Below are 22,962 nucleotides of genomic sequence, written 5' to 3' on the forward strand. Positions count from 1 at the left end.
AAAATATGTTTAGGTGACATTTTGTCTTTTGTGTTACTATAAGTAAATTAATTAGAAAATGCCGACGAAAGTGTTGTATAATAGGGCAAGTGTTGAAACAAGGAGTGTGAATTTTCATTGGGGTTTGGTATTTTTGTTATTATACTTTTTACAGGTTATAGTTTTACTTCAATATGTCACATAAGTTATTGATCGTAAATAATTTGTTTTCATTATTTAGGGGGTAATTACTCCACAGAAGTACGTAGTTATACGTGCTATTCAAATGAAAACTTGCCAATGTCAGATAACCATTGCAATAGAAAAAAACCTAGAGGGGCAGTTGACATAGCCGTTTGGGACAAAAGGCATGGTAACAGGTAAGGATATTAATTGAATCATTTATATTATATGAGTATAAAAATAACATGTTTAACTATGTCCTCGTGGCATCAGAACTATCTACAGTGTTTTTTTATAAATCACAACTATGTCTTTTCTTAACTATTTTCTTATATTTACCTTGCAATATCCTGCAAAACAATTTCACTGTGTAGACTTGATTAAAAGATATATTAAGCAATTGTAATACACGGGTACTTCAATTTTATTTTATATAGATTGTCTTTCAAATGGACATTGAAGAGTGGAGGATACTTGCTGTATATTGATAGAGAGGCCTCACGCAACATACGGGTATCATTGAAAGGAAAGACACATTCACAAAATTATATTTTTCAATGGGATCTTATAAAGCCCTACCACCAGTGTGTCGCTGATAAAAGCAAATGTTCAACATCTCCTGTGAAAACAACAGATGTGACAGATAAGGTGAAATAAATGATAAAATATATAGTGATTCAACGAAGGTTGAAATTAAGATAAATTCATTATAGGATTACAGTTTTGTAAACGACTCATCACTGACGCTAGAATTTACAATGGATGAGTTTTGATTAGGTCATCTTTACTTTGCACTATAATGTTCAGAAGATCTAAACAATCGGTATAGGTTTCCTTAAAGTATTTTTTTAAAAATCATTTTATATGCACACTATCAATTATCTAATCAAAATCAACCTCTTATTTGTAAACCAACCTCTAAATAGTTTCACATTATTTTAAAGGAAACAGTGAGATATATATATATATATATATTCCGATTAAAATCCGCAGATTTTCTATGTATAAATAAAAAAAAAAAAGAATACTTGCAGCTGGGATAGAGATCGTTTGATGCTTGTAGACCTACAGTCATCAGATCAGCTAAGGTTTCAATTCATTTGTATTAACACGATTAGTGGTACCAATTTATTTGCACCAGATGTACATTTCAAAAATTAATGTAATCAGTGATGTGTTAGCTAAACTTTTGAGATCCAAACCTAAGTCAAATGTTCAAGACCTGATAAAATCAAAGTATAAATGTCCAATCAAGCTGTGCACAAGGAGATTTATTCCTTAATTACAAATGGTTCATTTGAGGGTTTTGTATGAACTCGTCAAATAATAGCAGTGCATAATTCAAATCCTGATCAATCCCCCGAATTAACTCATTCAAGACAACGATATTATATGTCAGTGTGTAAATGTAGAACAAAGGTATATCACATTTTTTTTATTTTGCAATAGCAGTACACAATCGGTCGAGAGGATGGTAATATATGTGTAAGACTCTTCATTTACATAAAGAAAACTAATTTATGTATTGTTTTAACAAATATCAATTATTTTTTTTATATGTCTAAATTGTCAACTTGGCCATACAGTAAGTGAAAATGACTCTTGCAATATTTTTTTAATGAATGTTTATAATGGCTTGGTAACCCATTCAGTCTGATATATTTATTTTTAAACGCGTGGTTTTATTTACTTTTTGATAAATTATAAGAAAATCCTATCTTAGGAAATATTTAATGATGATTCAACTTTATTAGACACTTTTTTTACGTTTATTTATGTTGTTCATTTTTTCTCTCGTTTTATATAAATTAGATCGTTAGTTTTCTTTTTGGAATGATTTTCACAATTTATTTTTAAACCCTTTTTAGATAGCCGTTCTCTGTGTGCCAAGACTCTGTGTTAAATGCCTTTTATACATTGAGACTTGGAAAGGAAAAAAGATTAACAAGGAATGATCCACAAATAAGTCAAACCATGCCGAAACAATAGTCTTTTACTTATTCATGTTATATCAGATATATTCCTATAAAGCTGTTTCTCTCTTTTTTTATAATCTTTAACGAACACCTTAGCAGATAAAGTAAAAAAGTGAACAGCAAATATGTTTACCGAGACAAGATCTACAATAAAAGTCTGATAGCTGAATTGTCAGTCAATTCCCTATAGGAGTAATTGATATTTCATTACGATCAAATGTGTCCCATCTAGTGTCACCATGTATTATCGATGTGTTGATAGTCTCAATGTACATTTCTAGTCTCCAATATTGGGGATTGTTGAAGCTTTTTTTGGTTATACACCATAAGCTTTCAGATTTGTATTTGCTTCTTTTCAATCTATTATATTGTCCTAGAAAAGAAATGGATTCATGATTTTAGTTCAAAATCTAAGACATATTCTGAAATGTTTACATATACAACTGTTATATAAAATCTCTCAATTTGAAATTTCTGCTTCTGGACATGAACCAAATATCGATTACCTAATCTTCAATACGTTGTTGCATTAATCCTTGCTTCCTATGTAGTTACAGGTTACCTAAAGAAGGATTTTAGATTTTTATTATTTTCATAAATTACTTTATCTGAACATAGTTTCATTTTTATTGTACAGGCAAATGTACCAATCTCTTGGGATGGATGGAAAGATGACATGGCTGGTCTGCATCACTACGAGTATCAAGTGTTTGAGTTGGCATCTGATGGCTCAAAGTTAGTTCAAGGAGCAAAGATGGTGGCACAAGATTTGAACATTACTACTGGTCAGACAAATGCAAGTATAGAAGACAAATACATGTTTAATGTCGTAAAAGCCGATATTAACATGCCAATGGTAGGATTTTTATCTTGAATAAATGACGAAAGCTAATTCCTATCCTATATTCATTTTTGCCAAATCACAACTTTCACTTTCAACATTCTTTTTCCACATGTTTTACTTATATAAATATATATGCAACTTATAGGACCACTTAAATAGTAAACTTTAAAAAAAAAAAACAGTAGTCAGAATACTAAGGAATAAATACCCCATCTAACAATTGGGAACTATATTCCTAGACCACGAACAAAGGGAATTAGTTTTGGTCTGAGGCCTATACGTGAGGTATACTTAAAAATTCGACTGAAAAAAAAAGTGTCAATCAGAACTTATTTGAAATTGAAATCGCTTTGTATTGCTTAGAAATATAAGATGTTAACACTAATAATATAAGCGATAGTAATGATAAAAGACAAACGCATTGAAAATCCCAAACCTTTTCATGATATTACAAACGTAAAAGAGCGAAAGCAATCAAAAGAAACAAACGTGAATCCGTAAACTAACTAGAAAAGATCGAAGTCATTCTTATATATCAAAACGGTATTTTATTGACTGAAGCGTCTATAATTACATCAGAGACACAAATATAAGCAAGCAAATTATAGCTGACTATGCGGTATGGGCTTTGCTCATTGTTGAAGGCCGTACGGTGACCTATAGTTGTTAATGTCTGTGTCATTTTGGTCTTTTGTGGATAGTTGTCTCATTGCCAATCATACCACATCTCCTTTTTTATAAGCAAATGTTGCATTTTCCTTTCAACTTGTATGCATTACAATGTAAGTCTTATTAATTTTTTTATTTTTGTTTTTAAATATTATGATATAACATTTATGTATTTATAGGCTGTCATAACTTTGAAGACACCAGGATTATACTCTGCAACACTCATTGTCTATGATAAAGCCCTCAATTATAAAGCTACACGATGTGTTATCCTTTACGATAATCAGTCCAAAGTTGATACAATGGCAGGGAAAAGAACTATTGTTGAACAATCATCTAAAGCCACAAATTATACTTGGATTTCTGTGAGCGACAAAACTTTGAAAGTATCATGGACGGATCGATTTATAAACTTTAGACATAAACAGAATCATTGGTTGGGTAGTGTTGGAAGTCTCTCTGACGTTGTCGGTGAATATGATGATCACTATGGGAAACGTAGTGTAGACGAAATTCCTAATGCTCATGGTAAGATAAGCTACTTAGCACAATATCATTTTTGCTCTGACTGTTAATTATGTCTTTACACTAAATCCATTGGCTGTTGGATATGTACTGATGGATATTTTTACAAAGTTGACCACAGATGGTTTTGTGAACATTTTGGTCATTTAACTGTTTCGGTGCAGGGATCAATAATTCCGGGTAAAACGGATAATTTACGGGTTATTTAACCACCCGGCGTATTGGGTGAAATTCACGGGTGTGACCCGCAGGATACAGGTCAGTTGACAATATCAATTTAACTGCATTAGAGAACGAAACATTATTGTTCATATCTTGCAGTTGATATATATATAACAAAAAGAATATGTGGTATGATTAACAACGAGCCAACTCTCCACATTAGACCAAATGACACAAAACCGAACAAATACAGGTCACCTTACAACAATGAGAAAAAAACTAATACCATGTCATACCAAAACGTTTCTATTACATGAAAAATAAATTACAGATCAAAGGGAAAAGTCGTTCTTGATTAATCTTTTTCAATAGTAAAGCCTAAATAGTAAAGCTGAACTTAAGTTATTGCTTTCGAATGATTTCATAAAGCTGCAAATTGGTATGGAATAATGCTCAAAGAATCATGCATTAATTAAGTTTTAACCCTAGCTTAATTGGATGGCATCTTTTAAATATTCTCGAACCTGTACGCATGTATTTGACTTTAAAAAAAAATATCTCATGAATAACAAGAAACAGATATTTAGGTAAGAACATTATAACTGAGTATCAATTTTTTGGGGGATATTTTAAAATAGGTGTGGTGAGATTTGAAGTGAAATATGAGGTTTATAGTCCAGCACTGTCTGCACAACAAGCCTATACACCAACAGTGGATGTGCTATTACAGTTCGGACATATCAATGTACCATGGAATGACGGAAATAGATTGGATATAACTGTAAGGGCTTATGACATATTAGAAAAGTTTGCAGAAGAAACAATAGTAGTTTACAAAGATGTCAGTCCTCCTCGCATTGAAAACTTATGGTTATCACGTGGGGATAACGTAAATATATCTGTTCACAGTATAGAGGATTTTTCTAAAATGACGTAAGTATACACGCCTTTCTTGGTATTATCTTTTTGTTGCATACCTCTTTACATGTGCATAACTTAAATTGATAATACCAGTTACAGACTTATGTATTAAAAAATCAAGGCATTCCAGCATGTTTTGAAATGTGTACATGTATATATGGGTGATTGGACGGTTTTTGATTTTTTTTGATTTTTTTTATAATCAATTGTTTTAACTCTGTCGTTACGTTAATGAAATCTAATTGCTGCTTTTCGATCACATTTATGTAATTTTACAGCATTGAATGGGAGGCGTTTGATTTCGACAGTGGATTAAATCAGGTTGAATGGCGACTATTTGATAATTACACTTCCAATTTCATTCTTCACGGAAAGGCTGAACTACATGCGCAAGGCATGGCACAGGTACTTCTTCATTTAAACATATAATTGAAAACAAATAATAAGCTAAATCTATTCTTTGCACCAATTTCCTAGAGCTTTTTATAATTGTATTTTCAATTACTACAGATGGGTGCAGTCCTAACCTGTACAGCAAGTTAACTTGATAACCAGTCATTTGGACTGATCAAAGTTAACCTATGACAGGATTTAGAACTGTTTAGACCAGTCTAAGACCAATATCTAGTTAACTTGAAAAGCGGACTTGGTCCTAGGACTGTTTTTCTGTCGACCAAAAAGTTAACTTGGAAACAAGTCCGCTATTAGTATAAGTTAATTTCGAAACAAGTCCTGCCATAAAGGTAACGTAAGTTAACTTCGAAACCAGTCCTGCCATAAAGTTTACATTAAGTTAACTTTGATTTGACAATTCCGATTGAAACCAGACCTGTTCTCATGTTAACTATTGACTGGTCTGCTCAACACTAAGTTAAGTTGTAACCAGGACCGCTCAACATCGTTTAAAAAAAAATATCTTTGTTTCTTGGTATAAACATAGAAAATAAAGTAAAATAATACATCCGTTATATAAACAGGATTAAATACATACATTGTATATTTGTAAGTAAAGTACGCATAAAACGTTGCTTGTTATACAAATGTATCCGTGATCTGCCTTTCTATAAATTAAAAAAACCATCTTGGTTACAATGCTAACGGGCATTGCATATATATTGCAATACCTATCAAATTCAACCATATTTGCATTATATACTGTATATCTATATAGCCGCATAGTATATCAGCAATATTTTAATGTCAGGATAGAATTTATAATACAAAATAAACGCATTATTGGAACACATGACTACAAAAGTTTGTCTGCATATACTAAGAGTGCCAGCATGTACTCATTTTGTTCAATATATTGATACGTAACAAAATTTGTAGTTTTGATACCTCAGGCTGACTCGTACAACAAAGTTATTTGACCGCTTCAACCAAAACTGACCATATTTGCACTTTATTTTGTAAATCTATTTAGCCGCATAATAAATCAGCCATATTTTTATGTCGGGATTGAATGTATAATACAAATGAAAGCAATATTGGAATACAATAACTACAAAATTGTGTCTGCATAAGTTTAGGGTGCCAGCATGTCCTCCTTTGATTTGATATATTGATACGTAACAAAATTTCAGTAGTTTTGATACCTCAGACTGATCTGTACAACAAAATTATTTGACTGCATCAACCTAAACTGACCATGTTTGCTATTTATTGTGTCAATCTATACACCAGCATAGCAAATCAGCCATATTTTTTATATCAGGATTCAATGTATAATACAAATGCCAGCAATATTGGAGTACAATAACTAAAAATGTTTTACCGCATAAATTAAGGGTGCCAGCATGATCTCCTTTTATTCAATATATTGCTACGTAAAACAATTTCAGTAGTTTTGATACTTTAGGCTGACTTGTACAATAATTATTTTTAACATCAGCCAAAACTAACCATATTTCCACTTTATTTTGTAAATCTATATATCAGCATTCAATGTATAATACAAATGACAGCAATCTTGGAATACAATAACTAATAAATTGTGTCCGCATAAATTTAGGGTGCCAACATGGTCTTCTTTTATTAAATTTATTGATACGTAACAAAATTTCAGTATTTTTGATACCTCAGGATGACTTGTACAACAAAATTATTTGACCGCATCAACCTTAGCTGACCTTATTTGCACTTTATTATGTAAATCTATATTCCTGCATAGTAAATAAGCCATACTATTTCAAATGTTTGGCTTTGAGCGTTCCTGATGAAGGTAAATCCAGAAAAGCGCTTCGGACGCAATAAATTATAAAACGTGTTGTTTTCCATTTTTTACATCACTGGGTCGATACCTCTGCTGGTGGACTATCAGTCCCCGAAGGTATCATCAGCTCAGTAGTCAGTGCTTCGGTACTGACATGATTTAACAAACTATACTAAAATTGTCTGTTTATAAATTTTGAAATTATTATGAAACTAAGGTTTCAACTCCTTCAGGCAAAGTTGGCTTTAGATGAATTTGGCTATTTATTTTAGTTTTTTTTTTTACATAAAGCTCTTCAACGATTTTCGGTACTTATACATCTTCGGATTTCAAATGTTTGGCTTTGAGCGTTCCTGATGAAGGTAAATCAAGAAAAGCGCTTCGGACGCAATAAATTATAAAACGTGTTGTTTTCCATTTTTTACATCACTGGGTCGATACCTCTGCTAGTGGACTATCAGTCCCCGAAGGTATCATCAGCTCAGTAGTCAGTGCTTCGGTACTGACATGATTTAACAAACTATACTAAAATTGTCTGTTTATAAATTTTGAAATTATTATGAAACTAAGGTTTCAACTCCTTCAGGCAAAGTTGGCTTTAGATGAATTTGGCTATTTATTTTAGTTTTTTTTTTTTGACATAAAGCTCTTCAACGATTTTCGGTACTTATACATCTTCGGATTTCAAATGTTTGGCTTTGAGCGTTCCTGATGAAGGTAAATCAAGAAAAGCGCTTCGGACGCAATAAATTATAAAACGTGTTGTTTTCCATTTTTTATGTCAGGATTCAATGTATAACACAAATGACAGCAATCTTGGAATACAATAACTACAAAACTTTGTCCGCATAGTTTTAGGGTGCGAGCATGTCCTTTTCAATATATTGATACGTAACAAAATTTCAGTAGTTTTGATATCTTATACTGACTTGTACAACATAATTATTTGACTGCATCAACCAAAACTGACCATATTCCCCTTTTTATGTAAATATTTATACCCGCATAGTAGACAAATACAAGATCTCATACCACACTGCGAATCTTATAAGTTTCCAGTACTTTTAATAGCGGAATTGTTGTCTTAACATCACATACGCCTAATAAATAATCTTATAACAAACTGAATATATATATTTATAAACAAAACATGGAAAGCTGAAACATCCATCTGTTATTGCGAATATCTTTGGAGCAAAATAAACAATATGATCTTCAAGTAATAGTTATAAATAACACAGTATAATTTGTAGTAAACATACGTGTTCATGAAATACATAAACGATGTTAATATGTCTAAAAGATACAACCGATTAGCTCACCTGGCCCGAAAGCCACAAACATCAAATGCATATCAAGTTTAAAAATAGGTAACTGATGACCACGCTTGCCGACAAACATGGTTAAAAATAAGACAAAGGGGTAAAAACTCCCCTTTAGATAGCGAAAACGACAGGTGTGAAAATGTTCACTGTGATGCATGAAATTTACGTAATGCTTATTGACATCTAAACTGTTAGACGACTACTTTTAGGAGTTATTGCACTAAAAAGACGAATTTTTAACACGTTTGCCAAATGTTTCGAAACTTTTAACAGACAGAAGAAACTTTAAATATAAGCAAGACAAGATCCATGTTTTAGCATTTTCTGAATTAATCATAACTATAAAAGATCGAAACTTCAAACAGGAAAAAATCATCAGCAGCATAAGATATATAAATTCGCTAACCTGACTTCAATTGTCCGTTAAATCTTAAAAGAGTTGTTCCCTTATAATGATGGTTTTTACTAAAGAGTGATCATTGTTGAAGATGGAGGTAAGCGAACTCGACTTTTTAAAGCTTCTAGTTATATTTTATTCGGAAAATTGGATACAAATTGCCAATCAAATAATTGTGTACTGGCCATTTTTATTTTCTCATGATTTCTGCCCTTCGCTGATTTCTTAATAACATATACGCAATTTCTTTTGAATCATGGCTATAATTGTTCTTATAATGCATTATTTATAAAAACACCATAACTTTTTATTCTTTTCTCAGAATCTCACAATATGTGAAAGTAAATACGAAAGCGAACCAAGAGGCTCATCATGTTACTGTACTATGTTTCATGGTTGCTACCATAAGCATTTCCATGTTAAACCGAAATTAGCAGAAATAGGAAAAGATGCTGGATTAATAACAGGAAAGGATAAAGGAGTTCATGATTCAGATTATTTCATTGAGATCCAAGTCATCAATAATGCTCTGATAAAAACTACCGCAGTTAAAAAGGTAAAGTTATTTTCGTTTTGTTTAGATTCAAATATCTGTAATTGTCATTTCAATGATCAGCTTAAGCTTAAACATTGTTGACAACTTGCCTGTGAACATATATATTTTTCAGTGGTTTTTTTATACCTTCATTATTGTACACTTTTAAAAACTAGTAATTGGTCGTTAAATATGCAAGTCAATTAGATATAATTTGTTTTGAATATGATTCAATTTGAAACAAAATTTAATGTCGTTATCTTTCCTTTGAAGATTACAATAGATGTTTCGCCACCACACGAGGGCACTGTGCATGACGGTATCAGAGGTGACACAGAAGTGGACTACCAAACAGATTTACACTTAGACGCACATTGGGAAGGTTTTTTCGATAGAGAGAGTGGCGTAGAATTCTATCGATTTATCTTTGCTGACTACTGTTTTACAAATGAAGAATTCAAGAATAGTAATAAGGTACTCCTTTCCTAAAAAGACTTTTTTGAAAACAATTCGATTTAGACATTGACATCTATGCATAGGACCTGAGGTAACCGTTTTGATAATGGCCATCTCAGGCGGGCATTGCTAATCATTAATATTATATATTTGTTTCTAATTTACAATTTAAACACCGTGTAAAACATATATTTCTAAAATTTGTTTTGTATTGGTTCTGTTTAGTAGCTGCTATGTGACCGACCTTTTCAGTGTTCAATGAAGGAGGTTATACAGAAACACAAAGGTATAAAGCATTTTTGAAACTTATCGTATAAATATAAAGTTAATATGAAACTTTATTTAGCAGATTACTGACGTTGACGTTGGCGATAATGTCAGTTGAAAAGCAAATGACATATAAAATGTTCATGGGGTGTAAACACAGCATCTAGAATGATTTAAAACACTTCATTCATTATGCCAATTGTATGCTATACCGTAACACTTTCATAATAGTATTCCATTAAAAGTCCAATGCATTTCATACATTTTACCTTAAAATGGACAGGTATTGGTAAAACCTAATAAATTTTCCTGCATTTTAGCTTTAGGTTAATTGGTTTTTGATCTTAGCGTCACGGATGGTTCGACGAAACGCACTTGTGTCGTATCAAGTTATAAGCCTGGTACCCTTAATAACTATTCACTCCACTAAGTCGATGCCACTACGGGTGGACGTTTCGTTTTTGATGGTATCACAAGCTTAGTAGTCAGTATCTCGGTATTGATATCAATTTCAATTAAATGGTCATTTTTATAAATTTACTGTTTGTTACAGTATGAACTATTTGAAATAATGATTTTCTAATCGCAGGCATAGACATATCCTTTACGGTATTTGGAATGTTGAGTCCTCAATACTTTTCAACTTTGAACTTGTTTGGATTTCTAACTATTTTGGTCCGAGTGTCACTAATGATTCTTATGCAGACGAAACACGCGTATCAAATTATAAGCCTGGTACGTTTGATAACATATTGCAGCAGTGTAAAATATTGCGGCATTATAGGATTGAAATATGAGAGAATTCATGGATGTGAATTTAGCAGCCGGTTCGTAATTCGTTATTCGATATTCAATACCCAACCGGCTGCTAGCAGTCGGTCGGATATTCAATTTTATTTGAAAATCATTAATAATATAATATTTGATAATATTAAAAGCATGATTTTTAAAGTTGAAAGGAGCAAAAAGATACATAGGAAATCGTTTTACAATATTTGTCTTTATGATATATAGGTTTTTATCAATAAAACGACGCCAAAAATGTTATTTAATATATAAAAAAATTTCAAACAAAATTAAAAACCGATCACTTTAGAAACATATAGAACTATAAATAGAAATACATGTAAATATGAAAAGCCAAAAAAACAGAAATATATAGTCAAAACCTACCTGAGACCGCTTAAACGACGGTCAGACCTCCCTGTTCTTTCAATGTACACAAAATTGGACGAATAAGTATATAGACTCTGTATATATAAAGGTTGTATCAAAAGGATTTCCCAGAATAATGTCATCTTCGATATCCACGGAGGGCTTATATTGTCACTTTTCAGCTAAAAATTGTTCAAATTTCAGGACAAAGGGCATATGGCAATGGTGAGATCCCTCTGATCTCTCAATCTTTCTAATATTATGCAGACATTTAGTTTATAGGTAGATACAAACGTGACTAAAAGGAATTTGGGTACACTTCTTGTCTTCCATGTTTACGGAGCGCAAAATGTGCCAGTTGGATAATAAAATTATATATTGAAAACCTATCTGAGACCGCTTAAATAAAGATGAGAACCCCCTGGTAATTCAAAGTCCATCAAATTCAACTAAAGCATACACTCTGTACATTTAAAGGTTGTATCAAAAGGATTTCACAGAATAATGTAATCTTCGATATCTACGGAGTGCTTATATTGTCACTTTTCAACTAAAAATTGTCAAAATTTCAGGACAAAGGGCACAGGGCAATGGTGAGATCCACCTGATCTTTCAATCCTTCTAATATTATGCAGACATTTAGACAATAGGTAGATACAAACGTGACTTAAAGGATTTTTGGTACACTTCTTATCTTCCATGTTTACGGAGCGCCAAAAGTGCCAGTTGGATATTCAAATTATATAGTGAAAATCTACCTGAGACCGCTTAAATGAGAATGAGACCCGCCTGGTCTTTCAAAGTCCTTCAAATTCAACTAAATTATAGACTATGTATATTTAAATATTGTATCAAAAGGATTTCTCAGAATAATGTCATCTTCGGTATCTACGGAGTGCTTATATTGTCACTTTTTCAGCTAAAAATGGTCAAATTTTCAGGACAAAGGGCACAGAGCAATGGTCAGATCCCCCTGATCTTTCAATATTTTAAATATTATGCAGACATTTAGACAATAGGTAGATACAAACGTGACTAAAAGGAATTCGGGTACACTTCTTGTCTTCCATGTTTACGGAGCGCCCAAAGTGCCAGTTGGATATTCAAATTATGTAGTGAAAACCTACCTGAGACCGTTTAAATGAGGATGAGACCCCCTGGTCTTTCAAAGTCCATCAAATTCAACTAAATCATAGACCTTATATATATAAAGGTTGTATCAAAAGGATTTCCCAGAATAATGTCATCTTCGATATCTACGGAGGGCTTAGATTGTCACTTTTCGGCTAAAAATTGTCAAACTTTCAAGACAAAGGGCACAGTGCAATGATGAAATCCCCCTGATCTCTCAATCTTTCTTATATTATGCAGACATTTAGATAATAGGTAGATACAAACGTGACTAAAAGGAATTTGGGTACACTTCCTGTCTTCCATGTTTACGGAGCGCCCAAATTGCCAGTTGGATATTCAAATTATATAGTGAAAATCTACCTGACACCGCTTAAATGAGGATGAGACCCCCTGGTCTTTTAATGTCCATAAAATTCCATTAAATCATAGACTCTCTCTATATAAAGGTTGTATCAGAAGTATTTCCCAGAATAATGTCATCTTCGATATTTATGCAGGGCTTAGTTTGTCACTTTTCAGCTAAAAATTGTCAAAATTTCAGGACAAAGGGCACAGGGCAATGGTGAAAACACCCTGATCTCTCAATCTTTCTAATATTATGCAGACATTTAGATAATAGGTAGATACAAACGTCACTAAAAGGAATTTGGGTACACTTCCTGTCTTCCATGTATACAGAGAAACAACTAGCATTGGGGCCCTCCGTAAACATAGAAGACAGGAAGTAAGTTTCGTTGCCGCCATAAGTGTATGTGTAAAAGACTTGTCGACAATTAAATATGTGTTATACCTTCTAACTAAATATTACCAATAAATTATTTTCGCTTATCATAACAGCCTCTATATAAATTGTTATATTGACAATGTCATGTTGATGATGATAAACCACTGGATTGACTTTAAATGAAGTTATCTGCTTTATTGTAGACGCAGAAAACGTATAATACATTTGCTTCTTTTGATGCTCCTAATGAAGGAACATATTTTATATCAGTCTTAGCTGTTAATAGAGCGATGGAAAATTCAAATGTTGTTTGTTCTGATGGTGTCAATGTAATGACAACTATACCATATGTAAAAGACTTTGTATTTGAGGGTTCCAAAACGAGGGCAAGACTTATTCAAGATAATACCGGAAGTGTATGGTTGCTCGATCATGTTTTACAGACACATCTAGTAGGGAATATTAGTTCTAGCTGCAAGTAAGAAACAATAACACAAAATTTTAATTTTACTTTCCACAAAAAAGGAAAATCTAATTGCATTTGTTACAAACGAATGAGATACGATTGTCCCACCAAAGAATTAATCCTAAAAGTTTAGAAATTATCAGATAGGTTAATAAGTTCGTTATCTTAGAAAATAGAAACATGCATATATGGTTAAGTCACTCAGTGTTGGGTTATAAACAAAGAAATTATGATGGGTTTGATGCTAAAGTATATAGTCAATGTTAAATTGGTAATTGTCGATTAAGTTATGACTCTTCACAAAACATCTTTTATATAGGCAAACACATTTTATCAAAGGCAAAGTTGTAATATAACAGCGAAAACATTGAAACATTGCATAAAAGTGGACAGATACATTCATCATATACAGATAGAAATGGAAAATTACTCTAATATACAAAGAGATACAAACGGAGATCTTAAACGTAATACGTCTGATTCAAAACAAATTTAACAGATTAGTCTACGTTGTGACCTTATAAAAGACAAACATTTAATAAGTAGCAGCAACAAAAAGACAAAAGAATAAAAATGTTCAGCAGTTTGCAATAAATAATACACAAACTTCACGATTTAACACATTATACCCTTGAATAAACTCTTATGTACCAAGTCAGGAATATGACAGTTCTTGTCCATTCGTTTTTGTTGTGTTTTGTTATTAGATTTTTCAATGTGATTATGGAGTTTCCGATTGTATTTTCCTCTTAGTTCAGTATTTTTGAGATTTTACCTTTTAGTAATACAAATGTAATACAGATAGCAAAGAAGTGTAATTAATCGTTTCATTAATCGCACTCCTGATATAAACAGTACAAGTTTAAATAGAATTTAAGGAACACACATTAATAATTAATAAAACATAAACAAACGAAAAACTACTGTATCGTCTTTTGGAGAAGATATATAATCGATTGCGGGGAATCATCATCTTCCTAATTTCCTTTATTATGTTCAATGCATTTTTAAATTAACCATAGAAACTTGTGCACCAGAATTGTTAGTTTAAAAACTTGCTATTCAAACAGTAATATTTATAACGCACTTAAACTACTTAAAAAAGGGATACGCTTATACAGCAGTTTTTGATTCCAAAACGTGACTTTATTTTTCTGAAACTTCTATTGATCTTGGTTTAAGATACTCATTTTCCAATTTCAGTGTTTCCAAAGAACAAAATATCACTGTATTCCCTATTGGTAAACCCTTGTCAAGTTACGGAAGCAAACTCTGTAAACACTCCGATAACTTAAATATACTAGCAGTTGTAGTTGAAGCATCTCAGGTTTGTATGAGTAGTTAATATTTAACCAGTCTGGCATTTACCTAATGCCTTCATTATAGTTGAAGCGAAACATTAAGAAATACTTAGTTAACTCGGATTCAATGATATAGTAAGAGCAAAAATACAATACGCATGCCAGCAATACTCAAGTCATAATCTTTTAACAGACAACAAAAGAAGTAAGGCAAACTTTGACAGCTGTACAGATATATGAACCACATGTATACCCAAACTAGGAAATTCCCCATGTTGCGTCTACTTTTAGTTGCACTGGTCAATGTTTTTATTGAATTGATACTGTAATTCTGGATTGGCCTGATCTTGAAATTGTGCACACGCTATAAGCGAATCATTTACAGTCTTAAATAAAGGCAACAGTAGTATACCGCTGTTCGAAACTCATAAAATGTTATTATAGTTCAACAATAACTGACAACTGACACTGTTAATCATTAATATTGCATCTGTATTTTCTATAATATGGTATACTAAAATGTATGCATATTCTTATTCAATAAGCAAAATTTTATTAAATAATAATTTTATTTTCAGTTTAAAATGTCATGGGAGTCAGGAATTGATTACAACTTAATTCATGATTACGAAGTGGGACTGTCCTCAACCACACACAGTTCTGCCCCCGACATAGTGCCATTTCGAACAACTAAACACCATACACATTTCAGACTAAATCACCCCGATGTTCCAGATGGAAAGGAATTTCACGTTATCTTAAAATCAATTAGCAAAGCTGGAGTTGAAGGCATACAGGTTATATCTATTTGATAAGTCATTAAAATGCAACTTATTTATATCTTAACTTGTTCACAATGTAGAAAATCCCTCATTGTTTTCGTTACAGAATTGATGGCCTTATACATCAGTTGAAATTAATAACTTATAAATTCAGACAAACGATCGACATGATGGAATCAGCAATTGTACAATAAAATCAAAGTGTGCATGAGCGAGATATTGCAATACAATAGGAAAGGGTATCTAATTATAATCAAATAAGCACGAAAAACACAACGAGAAATGATGACGTCATAAACAACATAATTTTCTAACATATAAGGCAAAATACAAAAAAAGTTGAACATTGTCCTTTAAGGGCTATAACTCCAATCAGGAGTCGTCTGACCATTTCCTTCGTATTGTCTTCCTTGTAGATTTTGTTTTCTATGATCATTGTGGCCTAGCTAACTTTCTATTTAAATTTTCAGATGTAAGGCAAAAACGCAAAAAATGGTCAAAATCATCATCAAATAACTCTAATGAGTTGTCAATTGACGATTTAGGCCAGCCTGTCCTTTTTGTGAACTTGTCTTGCTGATCATTTTAAAGTTTCTCTGCATCTATTTTAATTTTCAATTAAGTAGGCACAAATGAAAAAAAAATGTTTTTTAAGGGCAATAAATCTTATAAAAAGTCAACTGACAGTTTAGACATGTATAAACAATTAATAGAGCTCAACAATGTGAACATTTTTGCAATGATCAAATTTTCTCTTTTTATAAGGATTTTAAAAATAAAAGACAAAACTTGCAAATCATGTTCTATCTTTTTGGCCATCTTGGTTAGCAGGCTGCGTCATCGGACACATTTTTTTAAAACTAGACACCCAAAGATAAGTGTGAATAAATTTGGAAAAGTAGTTTCAGAGGAGAATTTCTTTGTTAAATAAAAACAAAAATTACGAAAAATTGTAAAAAAAATACTATTAAGGGCAATAACTCCTTAAGGGGTCAATTTACAAATTTTGTCAAAGTAAATTATTTGTAGATCTTACTTTTTGGAACATTATTGTTGTTTACAGTTTATCAGTATCTATAATAATAATCAAGATAATGTCTACAAACTGCAAAATTAGACGAACAATGATTGGCTGTCAATATTTATTTTATTTTACATTTTAAAAAGACCTCATGTTTTGTGTCGCTTCTTTTCCTTACACAATAAATTGATTATTATGACTATGTGTCCTAATGGTATCATGCATTCTCGCATTTGTCATCCTTGCTTACGATTATTCATTTTGGGTTATTTTGGATGAAAACGGAAATAATGTTTCCGTCATCGAACGAACTTTTAAGTCATAGTTAGCAATACACAGTTAGGAGTTTAGTTTTGGCCCCGGATTTTTCAAATATGAAAGCTATTGTGCAATAGAATTCAATTTTAGACAGCTGAGTACTAATTTAGTCTTCACAGATGGTTTGTAAGAACATAAAGATTTTTTTTTTTATGTTTTATGGGCTATTTTCTGATTGACTCTCCGTATTTTCATAGCTAGACCGACCATAGGTCCAGAAATTGATTTAATATTTACAAACACTTTTTCCACACGAAGTTTTTGACGCAATTTTACAAAAATATGAGATGAAAGAAATATGATATTTATTGGGGTTCTTGATAGATATTTGTAAACAGATTCACGAAATGTACTATTCCAAGCGATTGAAATTCTACTTCTGGCCAAATTTTCGGGAAATGTCGAACCCCCCTTTTTTTGCAAGACGCAATGAAAAGGGTATGGTAGAATTCGAGAGGGTAAATTCCTAATTGTTAATTGCTACCAGAGAAGACTTCCGTTTAGGGCTGTTTTAAAATTTTGATTGTACTTGTGGACATGACAATTATTTTCACGGTTTTATGTATCCTTTGAGTATACTTATACCGTGAACAAAGTCTATTTGCTATTTAAAATCAATTCCAAGTTTATTCACGGCGGTTATAATTAATGATAAGACTTTTGATACCTAGCCTAAATTTCCTCGAGTCATAAAATCTTTTTGCAAAATTGATTCTACAACAACTTATACACGTCATCACACACTGAACGCCCGCGATTTCGCGGGTGTGTTCTAGTGATTATTGAATCCACAAACGATTGTTCATTGATGTGCTATAGTGGATCAACAGTGTTAAATTTGGTGTGTATTTGTACTGTTATAATAATAAATTTACTAAAAATTAATTATAGAACTATTATTCATATTACAGAGTATTGGTCCATTTATTGTTGACACAACAAAACCACAGTTTTCTGGTGTTCAGATTGACGTTAAATTGGTAGATGAAAATCTAATTGCAAATTGGTCAGTTGGTGCTTTTGTGGATCCAGATGACCCTTTTCCGATGCATTTCCAATACGCAGTTGGCAAGTAGCATATGTGTACATTATCCAAATATCAAAAAAAAGATCAAAAGAGGGACGAAAGATACCAGACGGATAGTCAAACTCATAGAGTGTAAATAAACTGACAACGCCATGACTGAAAATAAAAAGACAAACAGACAAATAATAGTACAGAAGACACAACATAGAAAACCAAAGACTAGGCAAATAGCTAATATGTCTGTCTCTGAGGTCACAATAAAATTTCGAAACATTATAATTTTCTGTAAGAAAAATTACCTCATCGGTACAGGTAATCCTACACAAAAAAATTGATTAACTTTAATTGATGAATGTCATGGTGCGTATATATAATAAAATTGATATTTAATATAGATGCAAATATATACATCATTGACGTTAATAAACTCTACTATAGGTGAGATGTCAAGTATAATGCATAGCTTTTTGTGATATTGCATGTGTCTGGAACATATATTTGCATCAGGATGTTTATTTTATACTTGATCATTCAGTGATTGAGAGTCGATAAGTTATGAAAATTAATGTTAATAAATATTTAACTGTACAATTTGATTAAATAGGTCACAAACCAAACATGTACGACATCCAGCCATTTAGAAACTTACAGTTCGGTGGACCTTGTTTTCAAACTAAACATCCAACATGCACAGCGTTACCTATCTTAAACCTAAAATGGGCGCTTCATGGTCACCATGCTTACTACTTTACCATCAAAGCTACAAACTTGGCTGGCCTGTCAGTTACGAAAGCATCGGAGAGATACATCCATGATGTTCAGCTTCCTGCAGAAGGAGTAGTTACAGATGTGTTACCTACATATATATCTGGAACAAAGCTAAAGGTAATACTCAAATCGGGGGTGGTAAAACAAACAAAGCAAGGAGCCTTCACGTAGTTCATCGTTTGACTTTAAAATTGAGGTTTTACAAAATCAGTTTATGTTTGTGTAAATACTATATCTGTATAAATTTACAATGTATATACATTAATGTAATGTTTACACCCATGTTGTTGTCGTTTTACAAATTATCGATATTCGCGGGTAAGAGATAGAAGAAGTTTATTTTTCATTTCACAGTAGACATTTTTTTTACATTATGAATGTAATATTAAATTAACTTATCATAAATTCAATGTGATTTGCTGATTTCGATTTCCTTAGATTAAAGGCTACATAGCTTAATTTTTTTTTCTTTGAAATCCATTTTAGAAATTATGAAGTAAATAATCAAAATGTTTTCCCTTTGCTTTTAAGGATAACGAAGATATAGATTTTACTTCAGAAAAAACAACACTAGCAGTAGCATGGTCCGGCTTCAAACATCCTCATCAACTTGTTAATTTCAGTGCTTGTATCGGGACAGTTCCCAAAACATGTGACGTATTAGTAATGGCTAAGTTAGCATCAAATGATGTTCACATCTTTAATGGTTTAACTCTACATCCTTTTCAGGTACGAGTTGTCAGTCGTTTTGAAGGTATAATTAAAAATTATGTATTACACATGTGATGAATCAAGTGTCATATTTGCATTTTCACAAATTTGAGGACATATGTACTTCCGGCCCCTCAATATGATTTTTTTTAGATACGGTTTTAAATACGGTGTATTGTATAACCGTAAAATTCACCTTTACATCTTTGAATTAGTCAAATTTGGATCTCGTCAAGTACTTTACTTAAATTTAGTTTGTGTTAGTTGCTTCTTACTCTCGTGTTGATGGAGTAACGGAGAAACATAAATTTTGATGTCATAAAATTGAAGACGGCTGGTAATTTTGGTCGACGCTATCATACGGATCGAATAATTGTCTCAATAATGTGGAGTTTTTTATTCATTGTTGTTACGTCATTCTATTGCTTTACCCGTTCTTGATTCCAGTGATTTGACTATCATTTACCTGTATGAAACCATTATGTCACCTTTATCTGTCCAATATTTTTAAGAATAGCCCTCCTCTTTCTTAAAAATATTGGACAGCTAAAGGTAGCATAACTGGTTCTTACAGGTGAATGATAATAAACGTTCAACCACTGAAATGAATAAAAATTAATTCCCCCAATTATTTTTTATCATGGTAACACCAATACAAACAAATAACAAATGACAATTAAAAAAACATTTAATTAAAGTCACCTTCTAATACAATACTTTTGTCACTCATCAAAACGATTTCTTGAGAAAGGAAAAAATACTTTCAAATTGATTTTTACACTAACAACACTTATATCACAGCCATTTTTCTCATGTTTTAGGGTTCTCTTTAAGCACTAATTTAAATTGGTTAATAATGCTCCTTGTTAGTCTTGTTTTTGTTGCTTTTATGAATTTCTTTTTTTTTCAAAAGATTTATCCTCGTCCGTCTTTGGTTATCTAAACTGACATCTGGTGTTGCTCTTATTTTTCCTAACTTAACATCATTTTCAGCTTCAATTAAAATGAAAAAGCAATACAGTAATGCTTCTAACGTTTGATAGATCGTGCTGCAAAACCAGGACCATAAACAACCTAAACCTTATCCTGTGTACAAACTGCGAATCTAGAACACTAGTTTTTTATAATTTTTAGGTTTCGACGTTGATTTATAAGTTGCTGTTTTTAATTCTGATATTATTGCTTAAATATGAATGTAATGCAACACTTCGCTTATGAACAACGATGAATATGGGAAGCAGAATGAAGGAAGACATAACCGCATGTTATCTGTCACACAAAACTTTATGATTTATTTTGTACTAAATTATAACCCTGGTACCTTTTATAACTATTTACACCACTGGGTCGATGCCACTGCTGGTGGACGGTTCGTCCCCGAGGGTATCACCAGCCCAGTAGTCAACACTTCGGTGTTGACAAGAATATCGAGAAATAAAATCATGTTTCGGTAACATAACATAAGGAACATCAAATCAATACACAAATAAACGGCAAAGAAGAGCGACTCGACCTTGCAAAGAGGGGGAGGGTAATTCAGATGTAAATTCCGACGAACAACAAAACATGCAAAAGAATATAACTGAATGCGCGTTGTTATCTTTATTTGTTCATACTAATAGATATAGGAAGATGTGGTGTGAGTGCCAATGAGACAACTCTCCATACAAATAACAATTTAAAAAGTAAACCATTATAGGTTAAAGTACGGAGCCTTGGCTCACACCGAACAACAAGCTATAAAGGGCCCCAAAATTACTAGTGTAAAACCATTCAAACGGGAAAACCAACGGTCTTATCTATATAAACAAAACGAGAAACAAGCAACACGTATATATTACATAAACAAACGACAACTACTGTACATCAGATTCCTGACTTAGGACAGGTGCAAACATTTGCAGCGGGATTAAACGTTTTAATGGATCCAAACCTTCTCCCTTTTTCCTGAAACAATAGCATAACATCACAACAAAGAAAAATATACGATAAAATATCAATTGGCAGACTTAACTCAATCAAAAAACGTATGATTAAACAATGAACGAATAAATTTGATCTGCGATATCTGAATACAATACTATATATTTGAAATAAATTCGACTGCGATGTACTCGATATGGTTCAACGTGAACCTTTCTTCATATGCTATTCTTTGTATTGTCAATCACATAGCAATAAATAACACCGAAGAAGAAACAAGAAACAAGACACTAATAAAAGAGGACTATATTTTGAAATATGATATATATATAAAACTTGCCATTATTAGCTGATATCTAAACCCTCTTTACAATCTACTGAAAAAGAATATATCTGAAAAGATTCTGAATACACATTTTTATCCAAAGTTTGAAACAACACAAGCACTAGTACTAATCACTTTCTTCGTTTTTTTTTTTTGTATTATGAACATACTTTCATTATTTGTCCATTTAAAATACCTTTTTGTAAAGGTATTCACGGAAAATATTTAGAGAAGGAGTTGCGCATGCAAAAATCATGATACGCATACCCGGTGTTTATTCGTCATGTACGTAGTAATACATGTTGTTAACCTTCATCTGTACTTTCTTCTTGTCTATTGTTTAAGCTGAGCTACTGTTTAATTTGAAGGTGCCAACATGTAGGATATATTTTGATGTAAAAAATATTATTCACAAAACAATTTTCAGTCTTGATGAAAATAAATCTTTGCATGTTTTTTGCCATATAGTTTTACCCTTGTCCGAAATTCCGTAATTCCGAAATTCCGTCATTCCGTCATTCCGCAACAAACCATTATACGGAGTTTTGTCCCAAACGCCTTCAGATATTGGGCTGATTTTTGGTATGTAAGTTAACCATGATGAGTTACAGATTAAATTAAAATTTCGTTCCGCTCCGCTAATTTTTGCAGAAATTACGGGCTTTGGACTTTGATAAATGGTTGAAAATCATAGTTATACGGACTTTTTTTCTAAACAGTTTGAGATATTGGGCTGATTTTCGGTATTGGAGTTAACAAAGATGAGTTACAGATCAAGTTTAAGTTTTATTCCGCTCCGCCAATTTTTGCCGAAATTTCGGGCTTTGGACTTTGATAAATCGTTGAAAATCAC

General features: G+C 32.1%; 1 protein-coding gene and 1 long non-coding RNA gene across 2 annotated transcripts in view; both read left to right on the forward strand.

Annotated features, from left to right (window-relative positions):
• The first annotated feature begins 225 nt into the window (after positions 1-225).
• LOC143084389 (uncharacterized) lies at positions 226-2,930 on the forward strand. Its single transcript, XR_012981048.1, has 3 exons — positions 226-359; positions 600-810; positions 2,776-2,930. It is a non-coding gene; the product is annotated as an uncharacterized LOC143084389 (long non-coding RNA).
• Positions 2,931-3,836: 906 nt separating this feature from the next.
• The window catches only part of LOC143084123 (uncharacterized), a 29,399-nt gene continuing 10,273 nt past the window's right edge, over positions 3,837-22,962 (forward strand). The window contains exons 1-11 of the mRNA XM_076260530.1: positions 3,837-4,179; positions 4,977-5,271; positions 5,538-5,664; positions 9,519-9,752; positions 10,005-10,205; positions 13,671-13,945; positions 15,137-15,260; positions 15,813-16,031; positions 18,267-18,423; positions 18,987-19,267; positions 19,682-19,879. Coding sequence (XP_076116645.1) covers positions 3,954-4,179; positions 4,977-5,271; positions 5,538-5,664; positions 9,519-9,752; positions 10,005-10,205; positions 13,671-13,945; positions 15,137-15,260; positions 15,813-16,031; positions 18,267-18,423; positions 18,987-19,267; positions 19,682-19,879 — 2,337 coding nt within the window. The 5' untranslated portion in view covers positions 3,837-3,953. The remainder of the gene's footprint in view (positions 4,180-4,976; positions 5,272-5,537; positions 5,665-9,518; positions 9,753-10,004; positions 10,206-13,670; positions 13,946-15,136; positions 15,261-15,812; positions 16,032-18,266; positions 18,424-18,986; positions 19,268-19,681; positions 19,880-22,962) is intronic.

This window comes from Mytilus galloprovincialis, chromosome 7, assembly GCF_965363235.1.
Source record: "Mytilus galloprovincialis chromosome 7, xbMytGall1.hap1.1, whole genome shotgun sequence".
Taxonomy (NCBI): domain Eukaryota; kingdom Metazoa; phylum Mollusca; class Bivalvia; order Mytilida; family Mytilidae; genus Mytilus; species Mytilus galloprovincialis.